Raw genomic sequence first — 21,728 nt, forward strand, 5'->3', positions numbered from 1 at the left:
TCCCTCCTTTGTTCAAGTGAATGGCACTGCTCTCTCGGTGTCTCTTCAATATTACCAATGTAATGACAGCTCAAATTGCATGCCTTCATGCCCCCCATCAAATTTGTTACTTGTTATTCATGTAGTGATGATGCTACTTAAGCCACCATGAGAAAAGGTGTATGGTTTTTTTTTTTAAACAGTTCATTAGCTCAAATGAATTAGTAAAATTATTTCTTTCTTGATTTTCTTAACTTTTAACTTGGTGAAAGGAATTTTCCAACATATACTTGACTTATCACTAACTTCAACACAACATTCTATATTAATAAAATACTCTCTTTCACCCCTTTCTCCAAAGATTTTTCCTAGGAAAGAAAGCCAAACTTCTCCAATAATAAACACATAATATTTTACAAATAATTCACTAGAGACTATAAGAGCTAAACAACCATTTGTGTGTTTCAGGAAATAATACTAACATTGTAAATAACATTTTGTCTTATCCAAAACTAGGCAAAATGATTTATGAGGCAAATAAAAAGAGACAGCTCCAAACCAAAAGAACTTAAGCTGGAGGCAAAGCAAAGAAGAACAAGGAAAATACACACTCAGATCACACTGAAATTCAATGAAAATTGTTGCATTCTCCACCTTAAAACCTCTTCACAAATGGATCACGAAAATAGCAAATGACAGAAGACAGAGCATCTCTATTTATGAAGAAGCCAAAGGTAATACTCAGGCCAAAGGCTGCACTTATAAAAATCCCACATCAACATGCCAAAAGAAGGCCTTATGGTGGGGTTCAGTTACCTGCAGGTGCTGAAGGCCATTTGAGATGCCCTAAAGTATGCAAGAAATCTATATGAGGTCAGCAGATAGGACACAGAGACTTGTGGCAAGTAAGTATCACTCCGTAGTGGAAGCTGGGGGCATGCAGGGTAGCCTGTGGCACTAAAAATGACACTAGATGCCTAGATTTAGGCAAATTAATAATGTCTTTAATGTCTAATGTCAAAATTAGGACCTCACCAAAAAAAAAAAAAAAAAAAGAAGACACAAAAAGTGCAGATCCCGTTGGCTCAGTGAACTGAGTTCAGTAACCAGTCAGTAAGCTAAGAGATTGATAAGACGTCATTCCTTCAAAAGGCTCTTCCACTTTTTGGTGGGGGGTGAAGAGGACAGGGGAGACATTACCCATGGCATTCAATACAGCTCAATCTTCTGTTCACACTGCATGAATCTTACTGCATCTCTGTATGTTCTGTGCAGGAGGAATGTCCTTAAAACGACATAATAAAAGACTGTCTTGTCTCTGCTTTTTTCATGTAATGAAGAACAGCTGTTTACCAGCCTCTGTGTTTATTTTCATCTTCCATTCTGTCTGCCACCAAGCTCTCAGCCCTATCACCCTCTCAGGTGATATCTAGTATAGTGGTTCTACCTTGGTTCCAGAAAACTTATAATCCCAATGTAAGAAAAAAACAACAGTTACAGAGAACAAATAACTGCGTATAAGTAACAGTGATCCAATATAGGAGAATGCAAGAGTATGACATACTGGTTGCCTTACTAGAGTTCAGATTTTTTCAGGCATTGTGGCAACATTTCTACCTTTTAAGGAAGGATTTAAGGAGGGATAATATATTAATTAGGATAATCGATTTTTTGTAGTTTTATTGTCTTCTATAAAATGGAGTTCTCCCTGGAAAAACTGACACAGCATTACAGCAAGTTAGTGATATCACAGGAGTACTAAAGTGCAGAAGATGAGGATTGGAACACATAAATTCCTAAATATCTGGTTATTTATCTCAGACATTTCATATATCTTTGTGGCTATTATATCACTGCAGGTTATACTTAAGAAGCCAAAGATATGTATGCAATTGCCTTTTAATGTAGAATAGCTATACACATTCGAATTCAATAATTTTTTCTGACCTGGACATCTTTTGTGAGTATTTTGATGACTGCCATACACACTGTAGTTTACAGGTGCCTTTTTTTCAAGGGACTGTAGGTAACTGCATAAGCACCCAATCATTAAATAATAATCATGCAGTAATTTATTCTAAATGGTTTATAAAGTATAAGCTATTATATTTAACAACAGAGAGATGAACAAATGTCCATTAGTTAACAGACTGCTATACTGACTGGAATATTATCACCAGAATAGAAGCTATATTTTAGGAAAGTAGTGATCCTCATATCCATTTGTCCTGAGGAATGTTCAATTTTCTAGAAAAAAAACGAAATTACTTGATAGTGAGGAAAAGCACTGCACTAACAGTAAGTCTAAAAGTTACTGCCAAAAATCTCTCTTGAATCTACTCCATTTTCCTGCCTTTTCACAATACCACTTTAAAACAAGAACTAGAAGAAAGCAGTGACGTGCATCAGAAACTTGAGCTGGTTGGGTGGAATGAAGATCGGAGTTCACAACGGCTCCATGGAAAGAAACAGGATTAGCACTTGTGTAGAGACACCACAATTCTCTGACTACCCTGAACGCCAAAAGTTGCTTCTTCTACTGCTTGCTGCGCTCATGTCCAAGAGAGGCCTGGTGAAACCTGGGAGAAATAAAGCAGTGAGGAGTGAAACGAGGGTTTGAAGTTCAGGCAGTGGGGAAGTGATGAATGAGTGGATGGATTCCTTCTGTTATTTAGGAAGCAAAATGCAGAACTATATGCACCCATCTGTAGTACTGGAAAAGTGAAAAATAAAGAATATCAGAGCTTTCATAATTTGTCTTCCCACATTCTTCTACTAGGCTGGTGGAATAAGTGATATATGTGCTACAAGTTGCAGCAGGCTGTGTGTAGTCAAGCTATGTGTAGAATAGTGCCGTTATTCAATGACCTCTGAAATGCAGAGGGAAGAATAAAATGGACCAGAATATTAAAATACAGTACCAATGTGTATTAGAACACTTGAAATATTGGTATTACTAGAACTAAACAAACTTACCTCAAAGTCCCCCGTGATTCTACCATTATGCTACATTAGAAGCAATCCCTTCCAAAGATTAATCAGCTTAGCTAACCATACACTGTTTAAAACTGCACAGAGCAGAGTATTAGCCACTCATAGAGGATACAAATAACTAAATGTGTCCTTTCTGCCCCGCAAGCACCATATGGTTCAAGGTGGATCTGAAAACTGAGAATGGACCTGGGCCAAAATGATCTCAATTGTTACTTTCAATAATAAAGTACAGCTAGCACCTCAGCATGCAGCTCTCACTTGAGTGGAAGGGGACAGGGACAAAATGCAATGTTCTGAAACAGCTTTTACAGACATCATGCAGTGTTTGTGACATGTATTTGGTGTCTGGAGCTGCAGCCTTGTCTAATTCTCTACTTCTAAATGCCATCTTCCAAAACCAAAGGGTAACGAGTATAAATTGTATCTATAAAACAGCATCACAACTTTATTCTCAATAGCTAAGTATTGAAATGCAAGCATACATTATAAATAGAAAAACAGCTGGCTTGGAGCACATTGCAAGCCACTAACACAGTTGAGGGATTTGAATGACATCATAACCCGTGAGAGCATGTTGCTGGCCAGCTGGTGTTATTTATAATATACTCATAATTGAGGAAAAATAAAAAGGCAAAAGTTAGGTATTACTGAACTAACAAAGTTGAATTCTCCCTTTCCCAGTGTCATTTAAATTATTATCAAGTGTAATTATGGAAATTACTATTAAAAAGGAGGAAAATCACTTTATAATTACAACAGCACATTTACAACAAATGTCATGGAAGCCCCTCAAACTGGGCTACTTATTACTATACTCATAGTACTGTAAATTCTAGGAAATTATATGACTTCTCCTGTGTGGTTACTAAAAGATCACGAAGTTATTTTGCCCTATTTACAAGTAGTGCTCAAGAATTCTGTTATTTTTAGGAAATTACAAACTGGTGTTTTAGGGTTAATAGCACAGAGAGTTGGAGGTTTTAACTGTTACTCAGCATACAGGCGTGCCAAGTTTAATAACATAAAGATGCATTAAGAAAGAAGTAGATAAGTGACTGCCTATTTTTCCACACTATATAAATAAAATACCCATGCCTCTATACATAAATAAAACGTGTACAAAGGTATGCATATATACAAACAATGCCCTTATGTATGTAAGTTCATATATATATTTGAAATGCACACACACACAGACATAAATACAAATGCACACATAGCTATCTGAAAGTTAACCAGAACACATTTTCTTATTTTTCATGGCAGCACAAGCTTTTTTGTCTGCTTACCCCTCAGTCACTAACTCACATTCTTTTAAAGGGAAAAAAATATGCTTCTGTGCTCTAGTTTTAAAATGCAAAGGTATGATGTTATTTGTCACCATGCCCAAAAAAGTCCTTACTCGGTAACTTTGCCAGAAGAGGGAGAGAGAGAGAAGGCAAATGCTCCCCCAGCTGTTTCCTGTCTACAGTGTCTGTGTAATGTAGATAAATGTGAGGATTTTCTCTAAATCCCTCTTCTGTTTGCTAAATCTCACTGTCACTGCTAAAATCAGAGCAGATAGAGCCTGCGCAATGGAATAAAGTCCTCAATATTGAAATGTGACATTGCTCTCAACATCTCACATCTCTCTGGATTTCTTTTTTCTCATCATTACTGCTAACAAATTCATTTCCAGACTTTGCACTTTTAAGAAGCAATGGAAAAAATCAACAGTCTTTCAACACAATTAGTTAAGTGCTGCTTTTGTGATTTCTTGAAGGTAAATCTTTATTACTATTTCAAATAATTTTTTAGTTTTATTTTACTGTGTATTGTCTGCTTCTGGTTTGAAGAGTATTATGCACTTTTCAATAACATTATTTTAGAACTGAGAATTATTTATAAATTGCTGAACATGCAATTTTATGTGATCTGGAAAATGGCTGTATGTAATAGTTGCAATTACATAGATAACTGTAAGGGGAAACTATTGCAGTTACATGTCTTAAATTTCACTTCTATTCAGAGAACTTTGCAATATTTCAGTTATGTCATTATTAAAGTGTCCAATTACATCATTGTCTATATTATTAATTAATGTTTCTGAAAACAAGAACTTTTAGCTATTTTCTGCAGGTGCAGGGTTTTGTAGGAAAAAAGGTATTATTCACATGTTAAGTTTCTGCAGTTTTATTATACACAATGATAGATAAAACGTTCATGCTTTCACAGGGAAACTTTTAAGGGATGTTGTCACTGCAGCAATTTTCTGGCAGCATTGTAGCATTTACTTGGTTTTTGCTTTCATAAATTAAAAGTAAATGTGAAGTTCAGTTTGTTTTCTACATTAGAAACCAGCTGCGACTCTTGCTGACCTTGCATATTTGTATAGCTTAAGCAATTGTACATAAAGAAAATGGAAATTCCCCTACATGTTAATCTCCAAGTTTTCCCTTGTAGGGAGGGCTGTTTCAGGAAAGTTTGCATGTGAAGTTTCATGTTATGACCCTGTAATTTCTACACATTAACATAAACTGTCTTTAAGTAAATTTTGCTTCAGTAGGTGCATTGACCTCTGTTTCTGTCAATTGGCCCTAGTTCAACTTGCCATTATCAGTAAATTTATATCCTTCAAGAACTTTTTTTCTTTAATATGTTTCAAGAATGCTTATGCAGCTGACATGATTCTCCTGTTTTAATTGTTTAGGGCCTAATTATTTTTTTAGAGTGTCTTCCACTTAAAACACACTCTTCTCCTTCCTTAATATGATTCAAAAGAGCAGGTCTGTAATTGCAATGGATGAAACCATTCTCTTAATGCATAAATGGGCATCCCTTCCAATATACTTGAAAGATGAAGATGATTTTTTTAAAGTATTGAGCAAGGCACTAAGAGACATAAAAGTAATGTGCTAGTTCCTCAGCTGGTGCACCCTGCCAAGCTTCCTTGGAATCAATGGAACATATTGATTTAGGTTAGGAAGTAGCCCAGATTCTTTAATCAAAGTTAGCAGTATTTAAACCTTGATCCATTCTAGAGTACATATGCTTTATTTATATAATAATAACCAGTGAATACCATTATTACATACTAATTACATACTTCTACTATGGCTTGGTAATCAGGTCCAATCTCTACGCAGCAAAATGTAATTTTGAATATAACTTGATTTTTTTTCTATAGCATATAATATCCATATAAATGTTGCCTTCTTCAAGATATTTATATTTATTGTAGATGTTCTTATGTTATGAAAATGACCAAGCATGTGAAGAATTCTTATGCATAAGTTGTGCCAACTGATAGTTTGTAGACAAACAGGACTTATACAGAAGAACTAAGAAGTAAAAGAGATGTAGGGTGTTCATATATGACATTCCTCTGTGGTGCCACTCTTCTGGACTATTAAAGGAGGAATGCAGCAAAAGCTGGTTGTTTTACTGAAAAAAGAGGAAATTCCAGCTGTGAAAATATGATCAGTCTTTCTATGCAACTAAAAGAAGTGTTTAACCAGGCTCATCCTGAACCTGTATTCAATTTCCAAATGTAATTAGATGCTTCACTAAACCCCACCCACATGCCAATGCATTTTCTTTTAAACTCTCAACTTTCTAGTCAAACTGGGGACACTGCAAGCACCCTGTCTTTTTGTAAAGAACCTGAAGCAATATTGGATTACAACTTTGCATTTTCTTAAGAATATTCTCCTCAGACATAAATGGGAACTTTGATTTTATCACCAACATATTGAATCGACTAATGTTATGTTTAATTAAAATGATGAAGTAAAGTTAAAGTTATAAACTATGTTTTGGAATTATTTTTGACAAAACAGAACTTAATTTAAGAAATAATTGATTGAGCCCTTGAAACATGTGAGTCTCTTTTCTTTTCCTCAAACTTTTTACTTGTTTGAAAGTTCTTGACTGTTTTTAAATTTGGAGATAAAGTTAGAAATTCTCTGTGGTTTATACTGTGCAGCCTTTTTGGCTCCCACTGAAGGAAAAGCAGTAGATAATCTGTTTTGTTGTAGTTCAGTGCTGATATTTATCTGAAAATGCAACCCAGCTGAAAAGTCTTGAAAAATACAAAATAGTTAAATGTCTAAGATTTATGTTTGTTTCTGGCCCAAATGTTATACAAGAACAAATTGTTAAATACATAATGTTCTTGTATTTGTAATGTCTTTCAGCCTTCTGAGGCGGTGTGCTAAACAGCTTTCTGCTTTTGCTCCTCGGAACTGGGAACCATTTAAACTGCAGGTGCACCACATTTATCTTAGAAATTCAAAAATATGGCAGGGGAAAAAGAAACTGTTGTTGTTAAAATATGGAATCATTACAGGAAATAATGCCTCTTGTTATCATCATTCATTTATAATCTGATCTTCCTCCATCTGCTGTTGAAGTCATGTCCATGCATTAAAGCTTGTTGGTTTTTGCAAGGCAAAGTTGGCTAAGGGCTCTTGTGAATGGGAAAATAATTATTCTTTCTTTTTATGATATATCATGGGATTTAGATTTGTTCATTATTTCACAATTGAAATATCAGGAAATAGGGGGGGATAAATTCTGACTTATTTAGAGATTTGTCACTTACTCACCTTTGACTTCAGTTGAAATAGGGGACTTATCCAGCAAGATGCTAAGATCCCTTGCCAAGAAAATAAGTATTCTTAAAAATTATTGATGCTCCACTGGATCAGATCCCATATGAGCAGACAACAGATAATTTCATTCGTTTTTCAAAAGTTCAGTGAAAAAATCAGATTAAATGGTCCCTGAAACCCTGAAAGAAACTTTAGAGAAGATTAATCATTTTACTCCAATTACATTGCACTAGTCTGTTAATACAAAGCAGTTTTAAGACAAGGTTAACTGTATGTGCAAGAAAGATTTGTAACTTCCTGCCTGACAGCAATACTAATATTAACCTTGAAAGAGAATGAAATTAAATGCAGATTTACACCTTTCAAAACTAGCCTTTTTGACAAGTGATGTAGATCAATTCAGAATATGCATTAAGCACATTCTTCACTGTCCTGTTACTAAATATAAATAGCTTTTCCTAGTATTTAAAAGAAAGAATGCTATCTTCTTTGACCTGTTGGGTAAGATCTTTCATTGATATAAATTGATGTAAAAGGAAATGGATAAACTGAATGGTGCAAATTTACACCTATTGAGGATTGGCCTTGCTTCAATCATAAGTCCAGTAAAAAGATAGTTTGTAAGCAAATGTAAATGAGAAAAGAATTACCACCTCTGTGTATATCCGATAGCCAAACCTGACTAAGAGGATATAAAGGAGCTCAGTGAAAGTATAGCTGCTTCCATCAAATAAAAATACAATTCCTTGGTACTCCCACTAGTGCTCCTCTTAATTTCTTGAATGCTTCCAAACGCTAACTTGCTAGTAACAGAGAACTGTAAGAGTCATTGAATGCAGTCCCCTACCATGGAATGTCTCACATCAACTCTCCTGTAACTTTGACAAGCTCTACCTTGAAATTTCTTTTGTTTTTTTTTCCTGGTATTTCCCTTTTTAAGGTGGCTGGAGAACCATGGAGTACTAATTATGAACCCTTTTCCTACTGGGCCAAAATTCCTTCCATTCAGTTTGTAGCCATTTATTCATGTGTTCGTGTTGTTCTTTAGTTTAAATACCTCTTCTCTGTCTTATGCCACCTCCATCTCCCATAGTAGATTGGCAGGCAACTCTCATATTCCCTCTTAGCCTATCTGATCTCAGACAAAACAATTCAAGGTTGTCTTGTCTTCCTTACTCGTTATTCTTGGTTTCCCTTTGCCTGTCTATTGCACTTTTCCATATCCTCCTTTTGCAGGAGCAACCATAAATCATAGTTACTACAAGATTGTCTTACTACTTGTGAATATGGACTAGGAATATTCATCAGAGGAAGTAATCGATTTACAAAATACATGGACTAGAATATGTAGACAATTGCAAAATTATGGTGAGGCATTTCCTGATACTGTGTTTATTGTCTAACAAATTACAGTACATATGTATTCTCAACTCACAACGGTGCAGCAGTAATTTTCTTTAGGAGTCTGTTGGAAAATTCTGACACTACTTTTGCTTCCTTGTCAGGTGAAGATGCACACTGTGTCCTACGTTCATTTCTTCTACCTTGGCCTGTGTTTGCTTACCTTAACCAGTTCTGCTGCTGCTGGCCCAGAAACACTCTGTGGTGCTGAGCTGGTTGATGCTCTTCAGTTTGTATGTGGAGACAGAGGCTTTTACTTCAGTAAGTCAACCCTTTCTTTCATTCAACTGCTAAACTTTTCCATGTAATCCATTGGAGTTTGCAACTGCTCTAAGTGTGCCCAGAAATGATCAAACCAGGCTGCCAAGTATGACTAGTATCCTCTATCTTGGAGATGCCCAAGACTCTAGTGACCATGAAGTCTCAGTAAAGAACAAAGCTGTGCCTGTGTTCAGTCTCTCTGAGTTTCTGACAAATTTTCCTTTTCAGACATGTTATTGTTTTTAACCACTTTCCAGCTGCTGCTGTTCCACCTGCTATATTGGTTTCTGCTGACCTGCCACTGAAATTATATGAATGAAAGCACATACTAGACACAAGATATTCATGAGGCAGAACTGCATGTACCTATTATGTCAGATTACTCATAAACAGTTTAAGTACCCATTCTATCATATTAAAAACACAGTAATATTCAACGTCTGGGTTGAAAAAAAGAAAAGCTGGAAGACAGCAAGCAGAAAGTTCCAAGTATCCACATGGTTGGTCAGTTAAATACAGGTGAAAGAAGGTTCATGCATGGTAAGATGATAGAGATTAACACCAGTACAGACAATAGTCAAAATTAAATCTGCAATAGTTTGGCTACACTACAAGAAAGCTGGAGAGGTACTTACAAGGGTATGTAGTGATGGGGTAATGGCTTTAAACTGGAAGAAGGAAGATTTAGATTAGGTATTAGGAAGAAATTCTTCACTGTGAGGGTGGTGAGACACTGGCACAGGTTGCCCAGAGAAGCTGTGGATGCCCCATCCCTGGAAGTGTTCAAGGCCAGGTTGGATGGGGCTTTGGTCAACCTGGTCTGGTGGAAGGCGTCCCTGCCCATGGCAGGGGGGTTCGAATTAGACAGTCTTTAAGGTCCCTTCCAACCAAACCATTCTATGATTTTATGATTAAATGGTATATTAGTATTCAAATAACTGAACAGCACAATATTTTTCCTCTGCTGTGCTCTAGATTGTGAAAAGCTGGAGTAGTTAGATAAGTAACTCTTAGTACCTTCTGACAAATGCCGTCAAGATCAAGAAATACAAAACTTGTATATTTTAAAAATCTATTTCTAATTTTCAGCTATTTACTACTCAAATAAAATAAAGTTAATGAAACTTTTAGCTGGGAATATATTAATTCTGAATTCATTCATAAATATATTTATTCAAAATATGGAATAATTTGTGCTTTTAGAGCCTCTGAAGCTAATGCTTACTTTAATAATAATATGTGCTTGTCTGAAGTTCTTGTCTGAAGTTCTTGTCTGAAGTTACCTCTCCTTCAGGGCTTCACTTCCTTTCCAAACAAGAATATAGCTAAGAAAAACAAATATGGGGTGATTAGTCTAGAAAGACAATAAATTAACTGAAGGGGGTTTTTTCTACTTATTTTTATGTTCTTTGTGAGGTCTCGCTTTTATTTTTTTTTTTTTACTTCTAGAATCCTCATTTTATCCTAATAAATCTTGCCTTCTAAGCTATAAGTTTTGATTTTCTGATCTTACCCACCCCATGTCTATTCATTTCTATTCATGGAGTTACTGCTTTCAATATTTTTCTGCTTACTTGCAATAAAAACAGTTAGGGAAATCTAGATTCATGCACCTTTAATTTACAGAAAATCCTGATTTCCTCAACATGCAAACTGCAGACATTTTCACTATCTTCTTGCCACTTTTTATTAAAGTTTACCTTTGAAACTGGGAGCCTTAGTTTCATACATGTGAACCAATTCACTAAGGAACCCTTCTTTCCTGTATTTAACAGTTCAGTTATCGTTAATGAGCACCTACTCTATGATGCTGTTTAACCTTGTATTCTGATGCTAAACACAATATTAAAAATACAGGAATCTCTCATAAAGGAATTTACATTTTTCTACCAACTCTTTATGTGTTCATTTGAACACCAAAATCTATTAGATTTACCAGCAGCTGAGTTACACTTAGGGGGCTATTTGCATGTCCTACAAATACTTTCTCTTCGTGTCTGGAAGGAACATAAAGGAAGACTTTCATCTCTCACTCCTGTTTCTGCACCAGGAAAAAATGAGACAATATACTACATCCTTAGAAGAGCATAGCAACTTTTTTTTACTGTGCATGTATCTTAGGCATTTTCCCAGTAATTCCTCTCCCAGCAAAATGTTTGGTACTTGTTCAGAGAACTATCACACTTACTTACCACAAGAGTGGTTCTTGCTGCCAAGCAATCAGACTTACTGTTATGTGTACTCTGTGTTCCTCCAGGTAAAAGGACATGTGAAACACTAATCATTAGCAATAACTTTTTGTTTGTAATCTCAGTTATTCTAAGGTTGCAGAATCTGTTTCAAATATCTACATTCCCTAATCTAGATCATCCTTACTTTGAAATACCAGGATGGGTTTCTGAAGTTTTAAAGGAGATCTTTACCCTTGTAATCTTGAGTTTTATCTGCTGTCAGTAAAGACTTTCTCTCTAGTTTTCTCTGTTGTTTTATTACATTCTTAGTTTTCACTTGAAATAATGTAACTGTTGACACCATAAAGGTCTGCCTTGTTTTGTATGGAAGACTGTGGAAGGTTTTACTAACGATGACACTCTGTTTTAGGAAAGTCTTGCACTGTTGTAATCAACAGACTGCAATTGCAATGTTCAACAGGAATTTAATGAAGTTGATATGTGACCCTTGGATGCTAAAGCAATGTGTGTCCTCTACCTGACTACTTCTGATTCATGAGGCAGCAATTCAATCTGTCTTAGCCTTCTCCTTCTGATTTTTTAGTGTTTCATCTAAAATATAGAACTATAGAAAAGTAAATCCAGTAACATTGGTAAAACACCTTGAGAAATGTAATACAGAATGCAGCATATTATTGGAAGTTAAAAATGTTGCTCCATTTCTTGAGACTTTTTAAGAATGCCACATCATCTGCAGAATTAAAAATCCAGTGAACTTTTTTCTTTTATTGTGAAGAGGATGTCAATTTAAATTGCATTTTAACCCTTCTATTCTCATACTCTGGTTTCTTTATATAAAGTACAATAAATGGTAATGTTTACCTTTAACTTGCACAGGAAATAGCTGTGAGGGAAGGTTTTTCTTCCATCATTCTGTATTTCACTAGACTCCCAATGTAAAAAACACCTTTTGGTTGTGGTGGAATTCCTGTTCAGATTCAAGGTCAAAGCTTCTGACTATTTTTTGGGAGTTGTGGGTGGAAATGAGGATAGAAATAATTGAGTTAGTTTCTTTGAAACTCTATATTCCACAACTACAAGGCTATCTCTATGGCTAGGACTGGAAGAAAAAAATTTCCTTTATATAGTCTACTCTGCCCAACTTCCTACCTCTAAAAGGAAATTCTTTACAGCTTCTGAAGAGATGCCCCAGCTGCTTACCACAGGCAAATTAAAGTATTGACTTCAAGAGGAAGTAAAATGTGGCATCTACCACTCCCTTTCTTCATGAGGCAGACAAGCAAGGAGTATTTCTTAAAGTTTTTTGGAGGAGAACACTGCACAAATCCCAAAATAGGGCATCTCCTTTTTCCCTTGGCCACGTTTAACCCCAACCAGCACTGTCTGACTCATCAGCGAAGAGCAGTTTGTTGCCACCTTTTATCTGGCAACACCTCTCTAGCAGAACTTCTGCCATTCAAGTTCCTGTGTGCTAGCTTATGTTAGGAGAAGCCAACCGAGAGCTTGGCCACAGCTACACAAGTAGGTACACTTGTACACAACTCTTCTCAATTAACGTTTCTCTAGTCTCAAAAATTCTGGATTCAACAGTCATGAAGTGAAGTAGGATGGCTGTTATGTTCATTTGAATTTTAATGCCTAAAAAGGTCTACCATGACACTGCTATTGGAAAACAATGCTGAGGGCAGAGAATGTTGGAAAAACTGGAAGGACAAACCACAGGAAACTTAAGAAAGTGATAGCCCAGGAGGGGGGAAATTTTGTTTAAAATATTCTAGTCTTATCACAGGAATTTACTTTGTAGATTAATCAAAAAAGATCTTATTTTTTTTCTTCATACAAGTTGAATTTGATGGACAATCATTCATTCTTGCTTATGTTTCCTGAGGACTGTTACTACCAGAGAAAGGAAAGCAAATGTAGTTTGCTCTAAGGAGCAAATGCTATATTCTTTTTTATCTAGTTTCTTCTCCTTCAAAAATATACCTTTTCCTTTTCTAATAAACTTGCAGTTTTCCTAATTTCTAAAGCCCAATGTAGATGGCAATACTTATTTGAAACCATGGCAATCAATTTCATGAATTAAAACCCCACCTTTTTTCTGTTTAAAAAAACTGCTTTGGGCTTATGGTGAATCTTCTGAAGCATCACTTGCATAGTAAAGAAGGATCTGAATTTAGATACCTGACACAATGGAGTTCCTCTGATAATCTTTAGTGAATGGAGAACGATCTAACACTCCCATATGTAAAAGAGCGCATCCCACAAAAGACAGGCTTTCCTGCTATCCAGCCTAATGCTCCCTGTGTCAGCTGCTTTGTGAAGAGTCATTACGGATATTTACTACATTTTTTTTTCCACTAAGACAATCAGAACTGTGTGTTGTCCTTGGGCTGTGCTTAACATAAGACTATTGGTTTATAATCATCAGAAAATCAGAAGAAGACAGTGAACATTATTTTGGGTAATCAATCAGAGCTGTCGTCAGATCTCATTGCTTTGTAGAACTAGGGTATATATGGAGGAACTGCTGCCTTACAAAGAAGGTTATAGGGTGCATAGCAATAGGCAATTACATTTTGCTTCTTCCATTTCCCTTTAGTTAACAGCTTCTTGTTTACTTCAAAAAGTCTGCTTTTAAGATGTTATTAAAGTTTCTAGGCTTGTCAAACCTATCAACATAATTACAAGAGATGGCATAGCATGCAGTTCTTTAACTACTCCATACCTGTAGGAGATATGAGTCATTAGCTCCTCTCTGTGCTCCTGATTGAAAGCAGTGCTCCTGTTACAAGCCCAGGAAAGGCATGCTGAAAAGCTGCTGTGGACATATACAGTTTGTGGTGTCAGTAACAGTCTTACAAATTTTTGCAAAGAAATGCTGGTCATCTTGGCTATGTTCATGCAGCAAGATCTGAGAGTGTTTTTAAGTTCCTTGGTCTGGCTACGTGCCCCATTCATGTCCAAATTCTGTATCCATGGAAGATTTGAGTGTATTCCTCAGTCTTTATCCCCAGGTTTCTTACTTCTTACAGGAAAGCTAGCCTGGAAAGGAGCTAAGAAGTACTTTAGCCAGGTCTGCAAGTTCCGTGCTCAGGGAACCAGGACTATAGGCACAGTTATTGATATACCTCTGTAAGAAAAAAGACAGCTCTGGCTTCTGGAATGGTATCACTATATAGTCAAATAACTGATACATAACTTTGGTGTTCTGTTGCCCCTGGTAGTGATTATTGAGGAAATTATCTGAAAATAAGCCAGTATTTGAAAGAACTTTGTCTTTTATTTATCACATGAAGAAAGGCTAGGGAGTGTTCATAAAAGCTAACCTTAGTTTAGTGAGGTTAATCTTCTTAAGTTACCTCTTTAATAACAGAGAGAGGCATTCCACCTTCTTTCTCCATGGATCACACAGTCAGTGTAGGAGGATTTGCCACTAAATTTAGACTCTGCAAACAGGTCTCCTCTACAGTCAGGTTGCCAAGGAATTAATAATTTTTAATTTTTTTCATTAAGGGGGACTGTAGTAGTAATGTTAATTTTAATGAGGTGACTGGAAGTGAAACGTAGATCAAAATTTCAGCAAGAAACTTCTCTGTAAAAATTGTCTACTACCAAAACCAAATAAGTACAGTTTCTCCACAAGTTCAATTTATGTGTGTCCTTGTTGGATGTCAGAGATGCTAATGCTTTTTATGATGTTTGCCTTTATCTATGCACTAGACCAAGTTTCAAATTTAGCCTCAAACAGCAGAAAGCAGTTATTTGACATTTGATTCCCTAGCTGCTATATGTGTATTTAATACATTGTTTAGTCTCATGTTGGATAAAAGTCACTCAAAGAAGCACTTGGAAAGATCAGCATTAATTCTTGGCATAGCTGCCCCTCTTACTTTTCCATTGAATCTTAAATACCAAGAAAAACCCTTCCCTGACTTCAGTTCTGGCATATACTTTATGCAATTGGCGAAAACCTTTGTGTATGGACCTCTTCATTTGTTCTGGTATTAGCAATGCATTTGCAATATTTGATCAACAGCAGCAAGAGTTGTAAAGCAAATTATTCCATTTACCAGAACCACAGAGTTTATTAATCAAAACCTTTTGCAGTAACTACTTGAGGATCTAGGGCAATCTATGCAGAGTGCTCATTCAAAGAAGGATGTTCATACAGCCATTTCTCTAGAGCTTATTCAGCACTTTAGCTCTTATGCATGTTTCAAACCTTCTCACATCATTGAAAATCAAATAGAGACTTAAAGCCATTTTAATTTCAGAGCTTTGCTAAAAAAGGATGGATCTGAACTTGTTTATTAAACCATACCCAAATGTCAATATTTCCCTATAACACAAGCTTAATTGTTCAAAAATGTGACAACAAATGAAAGGAGTAGCCAATAGTCAAGTTGTTTCTCAGTCTGGAAATCAAGGCAAATGAAATACCACAAATGTATACTTACTGAAGAATTTATGTTAATTTTTTCTCTGATAATAACCACAGGAACTTCCATGTCAAAAAGAAGCAGCAGCCATTAATTCATACATTCTTTGTGGTGCATTTAATGCAAAATCACTATGCAAGATATAGCCCAAGTATTGGGTCTAATTCTTAAGTAATGACAGGAATATTTCATGTTTGCATCAGAGAATGAGGTTCTGAGAACAAGAATTTTGACACATTCATAGCCTTTGGAGGGGCATACCACATGCTGACCAGTGGGTGACTCCAATTTATAGAAAATTTTGCATTGTCACTGTAAGTAAAAGTTTAAAAAATTGAATCCAGTTAAATACTAAATGCCTATTTCAATCAAAAGACTGTACCTTTGGCACTGATTAACACATAAGATTCAGAATAATAGGATAAATTGCTATTCTGACTGTATCAAAGCAAGAAAAGTCAAATGCTGTCTTCTTTTCAGACTTCTTTAAGCATTAGACAAACTACATAGGTGAGCTTATCTCGTCAATTTTACCTAAGCAACTTTTAGGTTAAATTTCTGATTCCCTCTCCAATGCCAATTCCTGGTAAATTGGTTGGAATTCCTTAGAAAATTCCTAGAAAACTTCTTTGAATTCCTTAGTAAACCTAAATTCCTATAAAATCAGACACTAGTCTGAGATATTTGCTCTATTTTCTGATTGAATCCCATGTACAGTCAAATTTAATGCACTTTCAGTGTCCTCATTCTTACAAGACAGTGGAAGCTGTTTGCTTACCTCATGTTAAACCCTTTGTTAGTGAAAACTGGAATAGCTTCCTTTCATCAAAAAAAAATAATTCAGGGCTCGTCTGTCTCTCTTTTTTTAAATTTTTCTCCTGAGTCTACAGCATATTTGTATATTTCCCATCTTACTTTTGAAATTCAGCCATGATCCCAGTTTTCCCATCTATGTGATATAACTGTTCTAGAGTAACAGAATGCCTCCAGACAGTAGACCCCTCTGCTTCCTTATGTGCCCATAGAAGTGTGGAAAAAAAAAAATAAAGCACTTCCGTTAGGGAATTATGGCTCACGCCCAAGCCTGAAATTATATGAATTTTTTTTATACAGAACTATTTGTTTGTAGTATGTGTGTCTTTGTGTGCTGGGCAGAAATTTACACAAGGCTGAGTATGCAGAAAAAAGAAGGGGTTGACTCAGACCATTCTAACTGAATCCAGCTCAGTGAACAAAACAGTTTTATTTCTGAAAATAAATATTCTAGCAATACGGATTAACTATTTCTATCTCCAAACAAGCAAGCACTTAAGTAACACCCCCGGCCCCTACAAACAGCAACTGCTAAGGAAGGTAAACACTATGGAAAATTGTTTTGTCTTCAAAAGAATGTTAATTAACAGCCATATCATACTAAGGCAACAGATAAAAGCTTAAATTATGCACACGAACTCTATATTTCACAACAAGTCTGTATTCTAAAGAATATTTTTAAATGTATGGCTTATGCAAAGGTAGAAAAAGTGTAAGTGTTGTGGGGAAAATGGTAAAGAAAATGTCATTATGGTTGTGGATCTGAAAAGATGAGTACGTTCCTAATTAGCTTTGATGACTGTGTGGTACTATGTATAATAAATCCAATTTACAACAGAGAGGTGTTTTTCAGATTTACATTAACTACACTGAAGGTTTCTTTTAACTCAGCCCCATCAAAATGACTGGATAAGAACTTCTGCTGTTATAATGAAATTTTTGTATCTTCTTTTTGTAAGTCTTCATTGGTTACACGAAAGCTAGTAAGGACATCTATTGTGGGTTAACATAGCAGATTTAAATAGAATAAGTTTCATACCTTCAAAATTCTGTAGACAAGTAAGATGTAATAACTTGTTTCTACATCTCCTGAATTCCTGAATTACTAGCCAACAGGTCTTCCATGAAAAAACTTAGTTTTTCCTACGTATTTCAAGTTTTATGTTTCTTTCCATTAAAGTTTCCAGCCTTTCACAGACATATTTAGTTTGGCAGGAAAAATCTGGTGACTCATAGACTGAAGAGATTTGAGAGCAAGCTACTGAAAATGTATCTAATTTCTTCTTGTGTAATTTGGGAGCAAGCTACTGATAGTATGTCTAATTTTCCTAGTTTAATCAGATGTATTATTGGCAAATACATGTCCTGAATAAAATCCATGTTCATTCCTGAAATGTATAGTTAAGATTAAATTCAAAAAAACCCATATATATATATATTTGCTTTTAGAAGACTTCTGTTTTTTCTAATAGTTTCTGGCATTTTATTCTAAATCTATGGGCACTGAATGAAAACAGAGGTACCACTGAAACAATTTGCATTGTGATCCTACTTATATTTTGGAATTCAGTAATATCAAAGTATTCTTTACTGATGGTTTTTGGTGTTTTTTTTCTTCTTTTTTTCAAGGGAGGATAGAGGTGTAGGAAGAAATGGTGATGTTATTACACCTCCAGGATTCTTATAGAGAAGGATAGATGTATTAGAAAAACTCTCATTTGTCTTTTATGTTGTTGACTGTATTGTTCTTTTCACCTCCTTTCAGATAAAAGACCTTTAAATTCAATTCTTTCTAGATAATCTGTGACAAACATAATTTTTGTTTATCCACATACAGAGTGAAACTGCTGAATGATAAAGACTAAACAGAGCTTGATGCAATATACACAAGGAGATTCTGGTTCAGATTCATTCCGTCTACTTTTGGGCACTTAAATAAGGTATCCGAGCTAGGAGCCTATTCAAGCTCATTCTACAGCTAGTGAGAGGAATAAGAAACTTTCAGAGCTCTCATTAGGTTCTGAATATCCCATAGGATATACTTTTTCTTCTCCACTAATTTAAGCAAGGAAGCTATGGCAATTTTATCCTTGAGTTAGTTGAGTAAGAACCCTCCATTAAGAGCCTAAATTTTGGTGAGATTAATCTATTTAAAACCACACAGTGAACTTCAACGTGGGGATAAGGATGTACTCATAAGGACCATGCTTCAGATCAAAGCAAATCCAAGATTATTTTAGCTGCTGTGGTATAATACAATTAAACAAAGACCCAGAATGTGCCTTACGCAGGTGACACCCGTTAGAGTTGCTCCTTTGGCCTTTAAGCAGTCCTAGCCTTTAGTCTGATGGAGTGTGAATCCTAATGGAGAAAGCACTTCACTCTGAGACAGTAAAAGTAGAAGGGAAAAGCTTATCTACCTTTTCTTGCTTGATATAATAGGTAGATTATACTCTAACGTGCCATAGTAAGTAACACTCCTTCATATTTTATTCCTGCATAATGAGACAAAGTGCACTTATCCATGCATAAATAATGAAACAATTTTTTACACTGCTGTTCACATAGATTCATTTCTATTCCTATGAATATACATGGTCCAGCAGTTTTTTAAGGAATTGAGAAAATAGTAATATTTAAAACCTAGAGTAACATCTAGATATTGGATGTCATTAAAGTAGCATTTTCTCAGTTAGAATGCTGTGCCATAAAGTATCATCATGTAAAAAGGACACAGAATGGTGCTCCACAGAATGATGCTCAGGTTCAGTTTTGAGACACTCATTGATACAACAGGCATACAGTCTTGAAATACTCACGGAATTTGAAGGTTTAAAAAATAGCTACTGCTGACTTAATGAGCTCATCTATAAAAGCAGTAATATGACTGAAGTGAGATAGAAGCCCACCTGAGGTTGTTAGCCATTCAATTAGTTGAATCAACAGCACAAAGTTTCTTCTGCCTTCCTTGCTTGAGTTCCTTCCTTCATACAAGGCAATACAGAAACAGTACAGAATCACTTCAAAAATAACCACATTCCATGAACATCTCTAAAGTGATCGCTTTGCAGGGAACAATAATTGCAGTAGTTAAAATTTCCAAACCAGCTATGGGGTGTAGGAACTGCACTTTATATTGTTCAGATCTTGACAAAGCTTTTTCAATAACTGTATTGTTTTGAAGCAGAGTACAGCACTAAAATCCGGAAAAGATTATTTATATTTGCTATGAATAAATGTGTATACAACTTACCTTATCTCAGGCTACTCTTAATATTGTGCACTGTACCACTCCCAATTGGTCTAGCTTGAGGGAAACAGGGTAGAAATGAGGGCATCGTTTCCACAACATTCTCTCACTTCACAGACGTATTGACTTCTGCATTTTAAAGTCATGAAGGGTGATCTTGTATGAGATACTCATATGAATGAATTAATACACTTGTAGAGTTCCACCACTATTTCAGGAATTAGATACAGTAGATTTAATATAACTATCCCAAGATACAATAATTTCAAAAAGTGGAGTGGTCAAGATAACATGGTCATTCAAAAAATAATAGGAAGATATTTTTCTAGAATTTGACCTTTGCTTTTCTTTTTGCAAACAGTGGAATGAAATTCTACAACTGCAGTTCTAATGGTATTAAATCAACTACTATAATTTTTGCTACATATTCATCTTATTTTAGTTTTTGAAAGCAGTAGGAGTTGATGAAATAAAAGACAGCTATTTCCTGTTATCACTAAGATGAAGACTAATAAAATGAGCAGAATTCATAAGTGGTGATATTCTTATTGTCTGCTGCTCTTTTCAAATAGAAATTTATACTCTGATATGAAACAGATGAAGTTCAGGTCTGTGAAAAAAGAGCAAAATTTTTTCAATACGTCAGGCTTGAACCCCCCATCAAGAATCAAATAACCCACAACAAGTTTTGAATGCAAAAATTATTATCTTTGAATTATGAAATGGGTGGGAGTGCCCTTGTTGAGTTTTTTTAGGATATAATATAAAAAAAAGTGTATCCCTACACTTTCATATGGTAAAGAGAGACATCGTCAAGGAAAAGCTGATAAGTAGATGATGATACCAAAGAAGGGGAAAACAGTGATGTTAATCCAGGCTGGCCCTGTCCAGGAGTTTCTTCACTTCATAATCCACAGTCAGGAGTCCATGGACACTTACGCAACATTATCTGTTAACTTCAACTGGCTTTGGCTCAGTGCACAGAGGATAGTGTGAGTTAATTTGAAGAATTCTCTATGCTCACTAAAGAAAACATTGATCATTGATTTTCCTAGGTCTTTTGGCCATAGGTATCATTGCACCACAAATATTTTCCCTTGACTGGATTCCCACTGGTTTCTAACTAGTCATCTGTTTTTCCTAAGAACTACTAGCTGAACTTCTGATATTTTTCCTTCTGTATTATAAATATAGCAAATAGAGGCTTTTTTGAGCAATCAATAGACGCTACTTGTGCCTGATTTGAAAAGGGTACATGCACATCAAAAAACTCCTCATTTTTAACATTCATTCAAACCAACCTGAAAGGTTTGTAGTGCAGTTTTAAAGTTCATGTACCATTCATGGTACAAACTATTAAAAATTATCAATTCTTCACACATAAGTGTTTGCTGAAGTGCCTAAATTGATTTTGTGGCAGGTAGATGGCTGCATTTAAAAGACTGAACACTAACTTTTCAGAAGTGCTTATCTATTTTCAAAATCTCGTGAAAAGTCAGTGAGACCTTGGAGGATCCTAAAGGCATATGAGGCAGATTTTCAATGTTTTTAGGCATTGAAGAGGCAGATGGACACTCAAGAGTTTTTTTTCAAAAGCAGTCATATACCTAATTTCCACTGAAATCAATGATAGGTGGTCCTAGACAGTTGTCTTTTTTTTAAATCCTTCTAGGCATATGCCTGTTGTTTTAGTCATCTCAGTATCTTTGGAAATACAGGTCAGGGTCCTTAGCTACTTGTCTAAATTTTGCTTATGGACCTTATTGACTACTTGTGAAAAAGCTGTCACTATTAAAAGCTTCTT

The 21,728-nt window shown here is 35.5% G+C and overlaps 1 protein-coding gene across 1 annotated transcript in view; it reads left to right on the forward strand.

Annotated features, from left to right (window-relative positions):
- The first annotated feature begins 4,426 nt into the window (after window positions 1–4,426).
- The window catches only part of IGF1 (insulin-like growth factor 1 (somatomedin C)), a 47,549-nt gene continuing 30,247 nt past the window's right edge, over window positions 4,427–21,728 (forward strand). The window contains exons 1-2 of the mRNA XM_009708171.1: window positions 4,427–4,735; window positions 9,071–9,227. Of these exons, the coding sequence (XP_009706473.1) occupies window positions 4,673–4,735; window positions 9,071–9,227 (220 nt within the window). The 5' untranslated portion in view covers window positions 4,427–4,672. The remainder of the gene's footprint in view (window positions 4,736–9,070; window positions 9,228–21,728) is intronic.

This window comes from Cariama cristata, unplaced genomic scaffold, assembly GCF_000690535.1.
Source record: "Cariama cristata isolate BGI_N322 unplaced genomic scaffold, ASM69053v1 scaffold769, whole genome shotgun sequence".
Taxonomy (NCBI): domain Eukaryota; kingdom Metazoa; phylum Chordata; class Aves; order Cariamiformes; family Cariamidae; genus Cariama; species Cariama cristata.